The sequence below is a fragment of the Carassius gibelio genome, chromosome B24, assembly GCF_023724105.1.
Source record: "Carassius gibelio isolate Cgi1373 ecotype wild population from Czech Republic chromosome B24, carGib1.2-hapl.c, whole genome shotgun sequence".
Taxonomy (NCBI): Eukaryota; Metazoa; Chordata; class Actinopteri; order Cypriniformes; family Cyprinidae; genus Carassius; species Carassius gibelio.
Window position 1 is genome coordinate 4,195,133 of NC_068419.1, and position 17,447 is coordinate 4,212,579.

General features: G+C 31.5%; 1 protein-coding gene across 1 annotated transcript in view; it reads right to left on the reverse strand.

Moving 5' to 3' along the window:
• Positions 1 to 17,447, reverse strand: part of st18 (ST18 C2H2C-type zinc finger transcription factor) — a 49,962-nt gene that overhangs the window by 3,434 nt on the left and 29,081 nt on the right. The window contains exons 7-18 of the mRNA XM_052595470.1: positions 16,052 to 16,186; positions 14,273 to 14,363; positions 12,509 to 12,601; positions 12,068 to 12,267; positions 10,597 to 10,793; positions 7,473 to 7,718; positions 5,152 to 5,258; positions 4,954 to 5,016; positions 4,786 to 4,854; positions 4,089 to 4,151; positions 3,605 to 3,685; positions 390 to 611 (exon numbers count right to left, since the gene is read on the reverse strand). Coding sequence (XP_052451430.1) covers positions 390 to 611; positions 3,605 to 3,685; positions 4,089 to 4,151; positions 4,786 to 4,854; positions 4,954 to 5,016; positions 5,152 to 5,258; positions 7,473 to 7,718; positions 10,597 to 10,793; positions 12,068 to 12,267; positions 12,509 to 12,601; positions 14,273 to 14,363; positions 16,052 to 16,186 — 1,567 coding nt within the window. The remainder of the gene's footprint in view (positions 1 to 389; positions 612 to 3,604; positions 3,686 to 4,088; positions 4,152 to 4,785; positions 4,855 to 4,953; positions 5,017 to 5,151; positions 5,259 to 7,472; positions 7,719 to 10,596; positions 10,794 to 12,067; positions 12,268 to 12,508; positions 12,602 to 14,272; positions 14,364 to 16,051; positions 16,187 to 17,447) is intronic.

The window sequence follows — 17,447 nt, forward strand, 5'->3', positions numbered from 1 at the left end:
TATAATAATATAATGAGTTCTGTATTGTGTGTGTGTGTGTGTGTATAATTACAGACAAAAATGCATTATTTTTTATCTTATTTCTGAAGTAAACATGTATATATTCGTGTAATTTAATATTCGTTTTGTATATTTATGTGAACATTTAAATAATGTATAGTGTTTATTTAGAATATTATATAAAATAGAATTATATAGAATAGAATAGAATTGAATGTAAATCACATTTCAATATAATGTTATTTAAGATAATATATATGTACAAAACATATATAACAACTCAAAGTTCACAGTGTGTATGTTCAGGTTGGGTCAAGAGGTCTCAGTATACAGTAGATACTAGGTGTAACATCAGAAGTGAAGTTCAGGTGATGGTATAGTTTCCTCACCTCCTGTGTGTGACAAAGACGTTGTTGGCGTGACCCAAGCCGTTGCAGCCGGGCAGAGGGCAGTGTGGAAGCTCCTGTTTACAGAGCTTCCAGGAGAAGGCCGATCCGTTCACAGAGCTCTCCTTCTGCCGCTTGGTGGCGATGGGGCAACTTCCTGCGCTGCGATGAGACGTGTATTTACCCGACACATGGCCCTGACCGTCACAGCCTGCCACTGGGCACCTGGTGCACGAGAAAGGAAATATATACTTACCATTGCATTAACAATGGATTTCACTGAAGATTATGTGCATCTTGGTAAAGATATTTTCAATGTACATAAATTAAGACCCCCCCCCCCTCCAACAACTGATCAGTGAAACATCATCATCATCAGGGGATCGAAGAAAATATCGTTTTTCCTATTCATTTTATGAGAAAAATGTGTGATACAGCAAAATGTTATTGAAAATAGAATAAAAAATATATTTATCAGTTAATAATTAAAAAAGTTATATTACTAGAGAACTTTTTTAGACCTAATTTATGAGGTGCACATATACAAATTTCAGAATTGTCAATAACTTTAATGTTATTATAGCTTTTATGTATCTAAATATGGAAATAAAATAAAACATCAAATTTTTTAAATTGAAATAAAATAAACATTAACTGAAATAAAATAAAATGTATAAAAATGTTTGAATTCAGCTAGCTTCCAGGCAACTATTTTAATCTAGTTAAAAAATGAATAAAAAGGAAATCTATAAAGGCATACGATGTGTATGCATGTAATGACTATGGAAAATGACAAAAAAAATCACTAAAACTTTATGACTTTAATTTTACATTTTATTTAATGTTGGTTGAAATTTTAGTGTTTTTGTTGTGGGTTTTTCAAATTTTTAGTAGTTTTTGTTATATATATATATATATATATATATATATATATATATATGTGTGTGTGTGTGTGTGTGTGTATATAAACTTTTAACAACTAGAATTAAATAAAAACTGAAAATGTAAAAAAACTGAATAGAAAAATACAAATAAAATACCTATAACACTATATCAGCGATATTAAAACAATAATCGTTGGGGGGAACCAGGTCATAATTTGCATCACAAAGGTTGTTTGGTACAGATTTCTGGGTCAGCATGCCAAAACCCACACAGATGTGACCCGACCCCTCGACCTGCTTAAATGAAACCCCCCGCACAGCCCCCTTTTGTTGTCCTAAACTCAGCAGAGTAACAGTGATTGCCAAAGATAATCTCTTATTTGAGACTGAACTAGTTTCAGAGCTTACACCGCAAACACAAACGAGCCTGTATACATTCGCTTGATAATTTAATGGCTAAAACTTCCGAGGGTCCACACCGCTGACCGCGGCGCGTTTGTCATTTCGCGAGTCCGTAAACACCCCCACCCCCAATTTGCCGAGTTGGAAGACTTTTCAAATACCATTAAGGAGATTAATCCTGTGAAATGCTGATTAAAAATGTATTCAAAGCAGAAAAAAGGGAAGGAATAATTCTATCGGCACAGGCGGACTTCGTCTGAAACGCACTCCAGTAAATAATTACGGGCAGGGAGGTTAACGTGCCGCCGATGGAAAACATAAGCCCTACCAAGTTGAAGACTAGAGTGGTGAGGAGTTGGCCAATTTATTTTGCTGCTCACTTTCCCCCTAGGTCAGTAATGGAATGACATAAATTGCAGATAATTGTTGCGCGTCCTCCACAGGGGGGAAAAAGCACATGATTTGGAGGTGGCTGACCCTTTCCCTGATAGCCCATATTGGAAAAGGTGAGAGGTTATCTGGGATTGTACAAATAGCTTGTCTGCGGGCCTGTGTTGGAAAGGTTGTTATGGCAGTTTTGGCTCTAATACACTGACTAAAACAAGACAACATTACGACTCAACACTGGCCATTGCGTCCGGCTCCGGGAATGGTGTTCCTGACTCCGGGACAACAGTGATGGACCATATGGCCGCCAATTTACAATAATCTAGCGATATTACAGATGTACTTTCCGTTTCTCTGCCTCTCTGTTCCTCCTTTAGTGTGTGCCGACCTGCTACCGTCTGATTCCTAAGCTCTCGTCTTTGCATTAGTAATTAAAAATGAAATACTAGCCCAGATGCAAAAGTAGGAAAGCCCTGTCACTCTGGGTTAGACTTCGGATTTAAGGCTGGAATCAATTCAATTAATTTTTTTTTTCCTCCATAGAATTATGTTTTTACAAAACAAACTGCAGGGTTAATTGCAATTAAATAAGATCTTACGTAAAAACGAGGAAAGAGGATGATATTTTTGAATGTTCTTTTTTTCTTTTAGGAAATGCAGTGATACAAACATAAACTGTCCTTCTGTTTTTATAATAATAAAAAAGAAAAGGATTTCTATAATGATTTTCATCTGTTTGCTTTCTGGCATACAGTATTCCCTAAAACAACATTTATGTTATATTTACATGTGTTTTATTGTGAAAATAATTGTTTTAAAGGCTAGTTGTACAGGTTGTTTTGATGTAAAAAATAAATAATTATATGCACACTTTATATAAAATTTAATTTTGATTTTAAATGATTTTATAGTACATATATTGTCCTTTTTTCCCAACAAATTTAAACGTTTTTAATTTTTAAACCCATTAATTTTGTGAGAAAAATTGTGGGATACAGTGAAATAATGTTTTTCATGTAAAATATGTCTAACAGTTTTAGATATTAACAAAGCACCATTTTTTATAAAGATATAGACATTTGATGCATTTAAACCTGTTAGTTTAATTCAGTTTAATTTGAAATTAATTTTGTAATAGTTAATTATCAAATAATTTTCACCACAAAAAAATTTGACTCTCTGTGAATAATTGAACATTTGTACACATATTCACAATTAATATTTTATGGTTATGTTTCAATCATTTGATACATTTAAACCTAGCTACATTTCATACTAGGTACATTTTTATTTTATAATAGATTTTAAACCTACCAAATAGTTCTCACCTAAAAGCTTGTGCCTCTAATGCTTTAGTAAAAAAGTGTCACCTTAAGTGTACTCCATATATGGAAAGTGCATTCTAGATGAAAAATTTTATTGAATCAAATAAACAAGACATTTTGTGTCAATTGATGATGCATTAAAGTGTAAAGTAAAACCTTTCTGCTCAGTCGAAATAAAAACAGCAAACATTTGGATGTCATTGTTCTGGTGGTGTCTTACTTCATCTCTGGCTCTTCTTTGTCCTCTTTGCTTGGCGTGAGCTTCAAGGTTCCTTTCCTGGCACGAGGGCACCCTGACAGACTGGGAAGGAACATGACATATGTGACGAACCTTTCAGAAGTTCAAGCGTGCAGACGTGTGTGTGGGAAAGATACGGCCGCTGCGTTTACAAGCTTTGACACCTGTCGTGTTGCCATTGAACAGGGGTCATTACCTCAACAGCCGTGAAATGCCACAAAGTATTTACTCTTTGGCAATTACCCGGTGTTAAATGCAAATGATTTAACCCATTGAGTGCCTTTGTGTTGCCTGATGTCTAAAATCTATTAAAGTGTAACATCCAGAACTAGAACGCACTGGTTTAAAAATGAGACATTGTGTTGTTATGAAAAGCATGACCATTTTTGACACGCAGAAACATCAAAAACTGTCACTACATTGTCATCTTTCATTGAATAGAGATGTCCTGTCTAATGAGGCTCACCTCCTATGAGAGGCGTAGTTTCCTGTCACATGACCTGAACCGTCACAGCCAGGAGTTGGACATCTTTAAAAGAAATAGAAATTAGTGTCAATGATATAAATTAATATGATGTAAGAAAAACAGAAAAAAAATTATATATGTATATATATATATATATATATATATATATATATATATATATATATATATATATATATATATATATTCATTATATCATATTAAATAATTAAATTAAATAATGATCACACACACATAACATTTGTATATATTTATATGTACATAAACAGTTTTAATAGATATAATAATAATAAAAAAATAATTCATATTTAATCATTTAAATTGTACATTTAACATTTTTATTTTTTAATATTAAAAAATAATACAACTAAAATATGTACATCATAATAATTTATTAAATATTAATATTTAATATATAAATATTAATAGTTACTGTTAGTATTTATTCAATATTAATTATTACATACAATATTAATAAAATGCATTATACACACAAACAATGACAATTACAACAGTAACAACAAAAATAATACATATTTATAATTATAGTACAATTGTAGTTACTACCGGTATAATAATTTATAAAATACATATATTTACATTAGTTCTAAACATGAATTATTTGCAATTTTAAATTAATTTCTTATTTTATTGGATTGAAACTTTAGCTGACTCTTACTTGAGCTCTTGAGAATTAGCAGCCATTAGTGATTTCAGGGTCTTGTCAGCCAATGGGCAACCGGATACACTACAAAAAAAAAAAAAAAAAATTATTATGTATATTTTTTTCCAAGTTATTTTGCTGCTTGAAAAATAAAGATTGTGAAAAATATGCAAGGCTTTTTACCTTCTATGTGATGCATAATTTCCTGTCACATGACCACTACCATCACAGCCTGGTGTCGGACAACTGCAAAGAGAAAAAGAGCAGTTTGATGACCAGATGCACACAGCCTATGATTCTTGATCTATTATTAACAGGGCCTTTATCATGCTCACGTGTGACCCAGAAACCCCAAAACAGTGGTTCAAATAATATTATTACCTCATTAGATCTTTCTTGTTGTCTCTTATCAGCATCTTGTTTTTTGCCATGTTTGCATCTCCATTGTACACTTTATCCTCGAGAGACACCTTCTCCAGTTGATCCATCTACAAGAAAAGGGACAAGTGGTCAAAAAATCATACAATTTTTTCAAGAAAAGATGCAACGGCGTTCTGTGAGCACACGTGCACTAATAGTCTGAAAGAGGTCTGATGCTGCTTAAGTATACTTAGTAAAACATATATCCATTTAAACTCCACTATAATCCCTCGTGGTATTTATGATAGGCATAAAACCTTTGGATTTACTTACTTTGTTTATAAGGTAAGTATCTTTGAGCACCAGATGTCAGAGGGAGAACCAGACAAACCTACAACTGTCTGGGTTTGTTCTTTGACTCTAAAGAGAATGAAAAATTGTCGTCTTTTCAGGAACATTCTTCTGTGATTTCTTTTAAACTTTAGTGTCATAGCAGCACATCGCAAGAGACAGTGCGCCTAAAGACATGGCTGACTGAACCAGATAGTTTAGTTGAAGAAATAGAAACATAAGGGTTTTAAGTTGAATATGTTCCTATTGCAGCGTTCAACAAAGTCAAAAAGCATTCAGAAACAGAATCTCTTTCCTCAGGACATTATTATAAATAGACACTCAATTTTATTCGAGTTTTGCATACTACAGTTCAAGTTTTTTTTTTTTAATGTTCAACAAGGATGCATTAAACTGATCGAAACTGACAATAGAGATATTTTATGATGTTTCAAAATATTTATATTCCCAAATAATTTATTTATCAAAGAATCATAAAAAGATATAAAGCAGCTTTTCTGTAATAATAATATAGAACAATAATAATAACAAATGTTTCTTGAGCAGCAAATCAGCATATCAGGGCCGGGTTTCCCGAAAACGATTGATCCTAGAGCTTAAGAGCATTTTCTATGAGTAAATTTGCAATCGTTTGTTATTGTTTCACGTGCGTTTCCCAACAATGCACTTTTAACACAGTTGCACGTAGCTGTGCTTTAAGCTACTTAGGAGTCGCTGTCCGTTTATCAAGTGCTGAAATGTCACATTATAGAATGGCTCTTAATTGTAGTACACTATCGTTTTATTAACGTTAACCTAATGCTGCGTTCCAAACAGACAACTTGGATTTAATAACTATAACACAATACAATATTATATTATATTATAGTCTATAATATTATACTTTACATAATAATATATAATATATTTTTTTGTATATTTATATATTATGTTAGGTCAAAAATGTTAGCCTGAATGCACTGTAAGTCACTTTGGATAAAAGCGTCTGCTGAATGCATAAAATGATTTAAATTAATTAATTTATAGACAGTATAGATAGAGAGAGTGAGATGTTTTTTTTCGGATCAGATACATAGCTGTATATTTTTTCCCCCAGTCTTTGAAACATTTCCTACATTAGTTATTTTATTCTTTTTTTTAATTCTTTTTTTTTTTTTGTTTAGTCATTTAATTTAAATGTGTATTTCTATATTTCTGCCCTTTTTAATGATTTCATTTATAAATTAATAAAATAAAAATAACAAAAATGAGTCATAAAGTGTACAATAAAGCACAATAAAATCCTTATATTATAATCACATTGCACTTGAATCAAGTTAAAGGTGTAATCTGCCGAATGTCCTGCAGATGACCGCATAAAGTTTAGCGGTTAGGGTTTAACGATTACTCCAGAGCACTTGTAGATCTGCAATGATTTTCAAGTGCTACTTAAGTTACAAAGCTTTTGGGAATCCCGGCCCAGAATGTTTTCTGAAGACCATGTGACGCTGAAGACTGAAGTAATGATGCTGAAAATTCAGCTGCGCATCACAGGAAGAAATTACATTTTAAATAGTTTCAAACAATTAATTGCGATTAATCGCATCCAAAATAACGTTTTTGCTTATGTAATATATGTGCATATTTATTATGTATAGTAAGTAAAGTATACATTTAGAAAATATTTAGACTACAATTTATATATATAAATGATTTTTTTTATATACAAATACAACATATTTTTCTTAAATATATACATGCATGCATGTGTGTGTATTTATATATACAATAAATAAATATACACAGTACACACACACACACACACACACACACATATATTATGTAAACCAAAACTTTCATTTTGGATGCGATTAATCGCGATTAATCATTTGAAAGCACTAATTACAATTAAAAATTGAATAATTTTTCTGTTTCTACTGTAGTTTTATCGAATAAATGCAGCTACGGTGACCCGAATCGCTGAACGCTATTGTAAACTGCCTCTGTCTCACCTCTTTGTCTTGTTGCGCAGGTGTTTTGCTGTAGTTCAGCGGCGTGTCCCAGGCGTCCTGTTCGTAGAGGACGCGGTAGATGGCCGGGGAGATCTGGAGACCCCCTGCTTTGGCTAGAGAAGGTTCAGGTGGGGTGAAAAGAGCATCTCCTAATGCAGGCATCATGGGAGAGTCCCTCGCCTTTTCTCTCTTCTTCTTCATACTTAAATCCAGCGTTCCATTCTCGTCTACCTCTATCAGCGAGTCCTGAATGATAAAGAAACATAGAACGTCTTGTTTATACCCAAGAGCACTTTTCCCATAGTTCTGAACTTGTTTTCAGAGCCAAAACCTAGAACATCACACTATTGTTGCTCATAATTAGGGTTAGAGGCTTGAACAAACCCCTAACTGTGAATATTACAATTTTGTGCACAGCCCATCCAACCTTATTTGTGTTACAAACATAAATGGTTCCTCAAAACATGTGGTTTGTTACAATGTGGTGCACTTTTACTTTTCTAACCAGTCAAACTTACAATTTTTGCATTGCAGACCTATTTTTATTTTACAAAAAAAAAAAAAAAATATATATATATATATATATATATATATATATATATATATATATATATATATAAAGAAATACTCATGCATGTATATATTTAAGAAAAATATATTGTTTATATATAACATACATTTATATATATTATAAACAATATAAATATATACATGTACATTTTTCAAAATATATGCTTTTTAATATACATGTGCAAAATATGTGTGTGTGTCTTTATATATACATAATAAATATACACAGTACACACACATATATTATGTACATAAAAACTTTTATTTTGGATGTGATTTATCGCGATTTATAATTGCCTATCACTAATTACACCATCTTATTTTCAGATGATTAATATCATGACTTTTAAGTTTTTCTGCAACTCGTTAACTGCTTAAAATGTGACGCACCAATTATTCCACACAGTAGCAAACAAAGGAGAGTTTAACGGGAACTAATCGTGATAATTCAGATTGTAAACCAAACATGTCTCTCTCTCAAACCAGCTAGAAGCGACCGACTGCACACCTATCGAGTTCATCCCTGTGCAGGATGTGAGTTTTTCTCGTCTGATGAGATTCTCTCCAGCCTTAGAAACAAGTGAGGTGACATCTTTCTCCCACACCAAAAAAACAAGCGACTTGGCACAAACAGGGAAATCGAGATACTTAACATGCATAAAGACATTTCGACGCAGACATCAGCAGATGACAGATCGACTAACACTGTTTTATTCATTGGCTCAGTTTGTACAGTATACCTGCTCTCTGCCCACTGAGTGCCGGGACTACGAGCGGCCTGTGTGCTGTGTAGGTGTGTGAAGCATTTCACGCCATACTTCTGTGAGTTTTTCTCAGTTTTAACTCTCCGTGTCTAAGAGGAAGACCTGATTTGATTGAAGTCGCCAATGTTGCCTGGATGTTTCTAAATTTGACTGAAATCTTCAGTATTAGGATCCTGGATTGCTGTTTTTATTATTTTTGCGTAAAGTAAGAAAGTTAGTTAAATCACATAAATGACATTATATATATATATATATATATATATATATATATATATATATATATATATATATATATATATATAAATTTATATACAAATTTAACAATAATATACATAAAATATACATATAATATATAGTTTTTCATAGTACAAAAATAAAAAAATAAAAATAAAAATTATATATATATATTATTATTATTATTATTATTATTATTATTATTATTATTATTATTATTATAGCACAATTTATTGGCACATTTCCATTTTTTTGGAGAGAAAACAAGAAATAATACAGAAAATATTGCATGCAGGATTCGAACTTGCTTTGCCCATATGCACTAATCACTAGGCCATGACTCCAGCATGCTTTTTATTATTTTATTGTTGTTTTAATTATGTACAAATTATTATTATTCACATTATTAATTCAGATTATGTTAAATCACATTATATATTCTATGTCAATTATTTTATTAACAGTTTTTAAAATAAAAAATGTTTGCATAAACCCAGAAGACTTTTATTTTTAATATCATATTTATATTTAATAGCTCTCTTTTTTTTGCCACTTTTCCAGTTTTGATTCCAGCATGCTTTTTAATTCATTTTTAATTGTTCTTTTTTATTATTATTATTAATATATATGTATCAACAGTTTGTTTTTCTTTTAAAAAAGAGGCTGGATATATAAAAAATATACTGTAATTCGAAGGTTTCAAACTAAATGGATCAGTATGTTATTTTTTTTATTATTACTAGAATACTCAGCATTAGGATCCTGTATTGTTTTAAATATGTATTTTAAAATTAAATTTTATTATGCATTTAAATTGCATTAAATGTCAAGTGCTTATTTTTAATAATATAGTTGTACAGTTTCATGAATGCATAAAGCCAGAGAACGTCATATTTATGATTATAATAGCTCTATTAAAAACAAGGCTTAAATGAAAGAACACAACTTTTAATCATAACATCACATATCCATGTTCACACTGTAACATACATGATCTGAAGCCCTGTGTAGACTTTCCTTATTTAATTGAAATAAAAGAGTGATGTCTATTAATCCCCCAACCAATTGATTTAATCCAACTTCTCATAGATCGTCTGCTGTTAGAGATCAACGCCAAAGGATCTGTGTGAGCTTATCTAGGATAATATATTACTTAGCAAAATGTCTTCGACCATCTGCACTTAAAAAAAAAAAAAAAAGCTCTCTCCTGCAAACAAGAGAAAGACCGAACATTACCATTAGTGAATTTAAATGCACGGCCACATGTTTTACAAAAAGCCTTATAATTGTCATAGAGAAGGAAGCTGTGATTGTATTCCTCCCAACTCTTTTTGATGTGATTACACAAATTCTCCTTTGTGTACATTAAAGCTTTAGGGCCAGTGTGGGTAAAAGAAAAAAGCTCCCACTCTCTTGTTGTTGTGCCACCAGAGGCTACACAGTTCTCCGTGCCAAAAAGTGTCTTTTGATGTTACTCCTCTTTTTCATACACAAATCACAGTTGTTTCAGAATGACCACATTAAATACCTTTTTCTGAGTGCTCTAATTTGATTACCTTTGTGGATGATGCCAGGGGCCGGCTGGGGGGCGGGGCCTCGCTGTTGTCTCGGCAACGGGTGGAGAGGTTGAGGATGGCTGCGGATGCCATGTTGGACTGGAGGGCGTTGCTTTGGGCTTTATGGCGACTGGGGCTGTTGTCTCCGGCCATGATCATACGACCACCAGAACCCAGAAAACAGGGGAACTGAGCGGCTGGAAATGGTGGGAATAGTTAGTACTCAGAAAAAGAGGAACTGAGAGAGAGAGAGAGAGAGAGAGAGAGAGGGAGGGAGAGAGCATCACTGATCATATTATGAAGAGAGGAAATACAAACCCACATCTATGTAGAAGGCAGGTTTCAAAAGGTATTATACATATACTGAATGTAATATTATTAATATGCAATATTATTACCCATGTGTATTTATCATTCAATCACACACACATATTTAATGTTAATATTCAGTTTATATACAAATGGCTTACTACACTTTATTTTTACAATCAATTACACGAAAAGACAAGATATACAAAAAGAGCACCCTCCCTCTCTCTGTCTCTAAATAAAATCATTATTATTTAAATAATTTATATACATGACCATTTTTATTATAGACTTTATTATAGATTAATTTATCATATACATGTATAATTTAAATAATGTATAAGTTAATATGATTAAGAAATAATATTGTATTTCATATATTATTTAATTAAATTTATAAGAAAAAGTATATATTGTATGTATTATTTATATTTTGCCTTTTATATTGATTATATATTTATATATAATTATTTTATTATATATTTATAATGTCAAATATATATATATATATATATATATATATAAAATATGTATTATATTTACTAGTTATATGTATTTTTTATATTTTTATTTTATATTTATTACATATTTTATTAATATATAATTCTTAATTTTTTAATATTTATATATTTATATAAATGTTGTAAATTACATATATAATTTAAATACACATTATCTATCTATCTATCTATCTATCTATCTATCTATCTATCTATCTATCTATCTATCTATCTATCTATCTATCTATCTATCTATCTATCTATATATCTATCTAAAAACATTTAAAAAATTACATATTTGTTAAATTCATAATAATTAATATGATTAATGAATAAATAATTTTATTAGAAATGTTATTATATATTAATTATATATATTTTTCTAAAGATAATGTGAATGGTGTTTTCACATGCAAATGAATCCAGGGTGTTGCTATGCAGTTGCCAAGATGTTCTGAGTGTTTTCAGTGTTGTTATGTGGTTGCTAGGGTGTTCTAGGTGGTTGATTATTGGCCCAAATCAGGGTGCTTGATGAAGATTGAGCAGAGCACAAACGTATGCCGCACATGTACATGCACTAAGTCACACGTGATGACACTGAAAACAACTTAATGTCAGTGCATGCTGGGTAACCTTTGATTTGAAGCAGAATAGACACTCACAGTCAGCAAAGTGTGAAGATTCGTGACTCTGCTCGGATGCCATCTGAGCCTGCTTGCCAAAGACCTGGGCGTCAAAACTGGCGTAGTCAAAGTGGCCTTTAGTGTACTTGTCCATGTCTTTGGCCATGCTGGCCTGCAACGCTGCCATAGGATGTGCAAATCTGTACGTGAAGTCAAATTTATTCATGTTTCCTAAAGGTCTGAACAGAAGAGAAGAAAAACATCAAGACTTCAGAATTGCACTAATGTTTCTAAAACATGTTTGAGTTGCTGCTTATTCTTCATCATTAGAAATCACACTAATTTAGATTGAGATTCAGATGAGATGCCTATTATTATCCTTCAGGAAGAAACATATTAACATATTTTCAGCTTGATTGATGGTAAAGGAGTATATAAAGGATATGTATAAGGGCTGCATCAAGGATGAAGGTTTCTCACCTCGTCATCCTCTCTGGCGTCTGTCTGCACTTTACAGGATCGTCCTGCGGTTTGGAGATCTTTTCTGCAGCAGCTATCGGGCAGCCTGAGAGACTGTGAAAACAGACATCAGACGTTAATCTCTTTTGGGTTGTTAACTTTATTTTAATTGACTTGGGGTGCACTGAAGTAATTGTACAATTAAAAGTAATCCAATAGTTTCTATGCAATAAACATCACACTGTTTTATAGTCTAGTTTAAGTGTCATTGGATTTTTCCTGAAAGAGTGAAACTTCATGATTCTTTTTAAAGGTGCTGTAGGGAACTTTTGTAAAAAAATATTTTTTACATATTTATTAAACCTGTCAATATGTCCTGACAGTAGAATATGAGACAGATAATCTGTGAAAAAATCAAGCTCCTCTGGCTCCTCCCAGTGCTCCTATTGCCATTTGCAGAAATTCATCCGCTCCCGGTAAGAAACAACCAATCAGAGCTGCGGTCCGTAACTTTGTTTGTGTTCAAAATGTAGAAAAATGTATATAATAAGCGAGTACACCATGAATCCATTTTCCAAACCATGTTTTTAGCTTGTCCTGAATCACTAGGGTGCACCTATAATAAGTGTTTATATTCAGACTATTTTAGATTGCTTCGGGGATACCGCGGCGGAGTAACCCAGTACCTTTGTGATTCTTCATAGACATAAACAGAGAGAAGTAGTTCCGGCTACAATGTTCTTCCGCAAGACGCAAGCAGTTCTGTTTATTAACCACTAGAGCGTCAAAAGTTACCCACCGTAGCTTTAAGGAAATATCCAGGTTTCATTGCAAGCGCATCTCTTTTTAGGGTAAATTAATGTTTCTGATGCTTGAATTTAAGGTGGTTTTAGTCAGTGCAACCGTGCAAAATAAAGTAACACTGAATTTTATTGGGGTCAAATTCAGGATGTAGTCAACTGGTAATGTTATTATCAACTTTTTTTTTCCAGTTTAACTTTTCCCCCTGCTGCTAAATATCTATGCAAATCTACAATGAGCAAGAAAAGTTAAAAAAAAACAAAAAAAAACAATAGTGTAATTTGAGTATAAACCTTTTGCTGCTTGAAATAAAATAAACTTTAACTTACAATATATATATATATATAAATCACTTTATAGTAAAAAAAAAAAAAAAAATCAAAAAAAAAAAATCAGCCAGTTCTCATTTCTCATGTACTAAAACTAAATACATAATAATAATAACAATAATAATAACAAACAAATAAATATAAAATTAAATAAATAAAATAATAATAATAAAAACAGTTGAAGTAAATTTATACCATAGAATAAAATGTATGTATATACATATACATATACATATACATACATACATATATATATATATATATATATATATATATATATATATATATATATATATATATATATACATACAATATAAATACTTTTTTCCTGACAATTCACTAACATTTCTGATTGTATATAAAAAAAAAATTCCCATCAGAATTGCAAGAAACAAATTGTGAATTGTAAGATAAGTCTAATACCATTTTTATTAAATACATTTATTTCTATGGCAAAAATGGGCTTCCATTAAAAAAAAACACATATAGACTTATAAAAAATACAAAAATAAAAACACAAAAACACAACAAAATTTTTAAAATAAAAGTGAAAAAAGTATTTATAAAAATAAATTAATTCTCAGTATTAACAAACTTTTAAGAATCTTAAGAATCTTAAAGATACGAAAACATCGGCTGTTTTCTTTGTGCTGACCTTCTATGTGTGCTACGGTTACTGTTGACATGACCTCTTCCTGTACAGCCAGGGGTCGGACACTTGAGGACGTTTTCGTGCATGGCGAGGACTGTAAGAAAAAACAGAATAATGTTTATCAAAAGAACAATTGTATAGTAATTCAGCATTTAGTGGAATTCACACAAGCTTCTCCTGCAGCTTCTCAACTTTTCATGTTAAATAGAGTTTCCCATGCCATTCTTTGCATTTTAAAATTGCGTCTCGCTTCCAATATAAACCTGCAAAAACATAATGACTACAAATGCATTTTGATTACCATTTAAGAGACACACACATATTGCTGAAGTCCTATCCTTAGTAACTTTTCAGTCTGTTTATATAATTTATAATAAGTTTGGAGGATGTGCCCGTCTATTTAGGCTTCATCCGCAGGTCCTTTGATTCGCAGAATGTTGCCTCTGGTTTAGGAGTACATGCTTTCATATTGTAGGGAATTTTTTTTTTTTACTTAATTACATTTTCTGTTCCTTTTGTCACATCACTGTTTAATGGCGAATGTTTGTTGTGCGACTCGCAAAAGGAGAAAACAGCAAGTGAAAAGTTGTTTCCAGAATGCTTTTTTAATTAGCCTACCACAGGAAATCAAACCTCACTTGTGATGATGACTAAAAAGTTTCTTTGAAAAAGAAAATATATTATTCTTTTTTATTTTTTTTTACTTTCAGCGTGGTGCAACATTATGTGGTTTCCACTGGAAGGCTCAAGATAAGAGGTAAATACATAATTAACATGCAAATTACATATTACATACTTCATATCTGTGCACTTTTTACTCATTTAAATCTTGAAAAATGACACTTCAGATTATGTTTAGTCTATGTTTATTATATATATTTTAAAATATTTATCACATCTTCTTCAATAAAAATGGTAATTTTTCACTTTTTGGAGGAAAATTTAGCAATTAGCTTTGAACTTACGAAATATAAAAAGAGATGGATTGCTTTATAATTAAAATGCTCTAATTGTAACAAAAAATGGGTAATAAAGATAATTTCATATCATAATGTAAAAAAACGTCTAAATTAAAGACATCATAATCTAATTGCTTATTATTTTCTTTAAAATATATGTGTAAAAAATGATAACATTAATTAATACTAAATAAATATGATGTATTTTAAGTAAGGTGTAAAGCAAAATTGTCCTGAATTTTTTACTTCTTTTATAAATGTATTGTTGCATGAAAATATAGAGTTTTGGTTCAAATTCTGTGTAATTTGGAGTGATACTGAAACATTTTTATGTTTATGTTAATATAAAAAAAAATATCATTATTATTTTTTTTTTTTGGCAAATGTAGCACTTAATAGAATAGAAATAGTATTTAAAAAATACAATTAAAGCTTAAATAATACATCCTTTAAAACTAGAATATATATTTAAAAATGTTCTATAAAAAGGAAGAATCATGCATTTTCTATCACAGAAAAAAATAACTATTCAATATTTTTATAGTATGCATTTCAACTGATACACTTTATGTTATGTCTCTATGCAGAAACGTTCTGAACATTATAAAGCCTGGTTAGTTAAGCAATCACCATACAATTTTTAGTCCCTCAGTATCTGTTCAACTAAACCTTGATCATTAATAAGACATGAATATTTATGGTCTGAAAATTATCCCAGTGTTATCACTAATTGTATTTGTTCTGTTTGTATTGTACCGCTGTGAAGGGAGGAAATGTGGCTAATGTCCTCAGGAAGTGATGCGTAACACGAGAACAGACTCACTCTCTGGGGGCACTCTGACTTTGTGGGGACATCCTGATAGACTCCGGTGATGAGGGTAGAGGCCTGTCACATGACCCGTCCCATCACAGCCCGGGGTCGGACATTTGATGTCTTTCTTTTCAGTCCGAGGGGAATCTATAACACACACACACAAACAGTAAAAACAGTGCTCTTGAAGAACATGTAGTTACAGTTAATCCCATCCAGTCTGGTTTCTCTGTGTAAGCTGAAGCGCATCCTGTAAAAGCATGTTGGGTGTGTATGTATTCATCTGTGACATTAGTTAAGGCTGCAGTCTTACTCAGGGCACTGGTTTCTTAGCACTGATCCATAGAGAGATTATCTTCAGAGATTACCCATTAAACAGCAGTCATCGCAAGAATCAAAGTGCTTAAAGCTCATACTTTACTAGGATTTATGACTTAATTTATGCTCATGGTGAAATATCTGGCCGATACCGATAAAAATCCAGCGTTTCGTGTTACAGACATAAAACATGTTGGTTATTTACCATTAAATATTTTGTTGGCTAAATGTTTTTAGCATTTAAGAGGATTTTATTTATCTATCCCTCTCGGCTAGAAACTCTCTGTCTCTTTCTTTGTATGTGTTGTTGATACTGCAGCATTTCAATCTTATTGCAAAAATGCATGTAATATAAAACACACCACCAACACATATAACTCTAAAGACATTTTTAGACATCAAATTTCAGCGAGAAAAGAAATGATGCCACATTACAATGAGATCCCATTTAATAATGCATTGACTAATATTACCTAACAATGAGCTACACATTTGTTGCCGTGTTTATTACACTTTGTTAATGTTAAGGAATAAAAATACTGTTCATTGTTAGTTTATGTTAGCATTACTAATGTAGTTTTCTAATGTTAACAAATTAAACCTTATTGTGTTTTTTAAAGAAATTAGTAGTTTTTTTTAATATGAATTTACGATTAGCATTAATAGTGTAAATGACATTACTTAACAAGCTACAAGAAATGACATACTTTTCCCACATTTTTGGGGTTCTTAGTGAATTAGTGAAATGCTGCTTCGCCAATGTGGATGAAATATCGTGCAATATACTTAAAGCATACTATACGGCACCAAAAGACTGCTACTACTAAACATACATCGCAACTATTTTTTTTTGTCATAAATATAGGCTATAAAACAACAAGTCCTACCACTGAATTAATCTTAGCCTGTTCTTTTTAGTGAATCAAAAACATATATAATGCAACTAGTGACATATGACTGCCGAATAAGCTAGTTTTTTTTTTTTAGCGAATAAGAAAAAAATGACTGAATCACTTTAATGTCGAGTGTATACTTCACTTTTTACGTGTACGGGCACTACGCAATTTTTATAACCTCACGTATTTTGTAC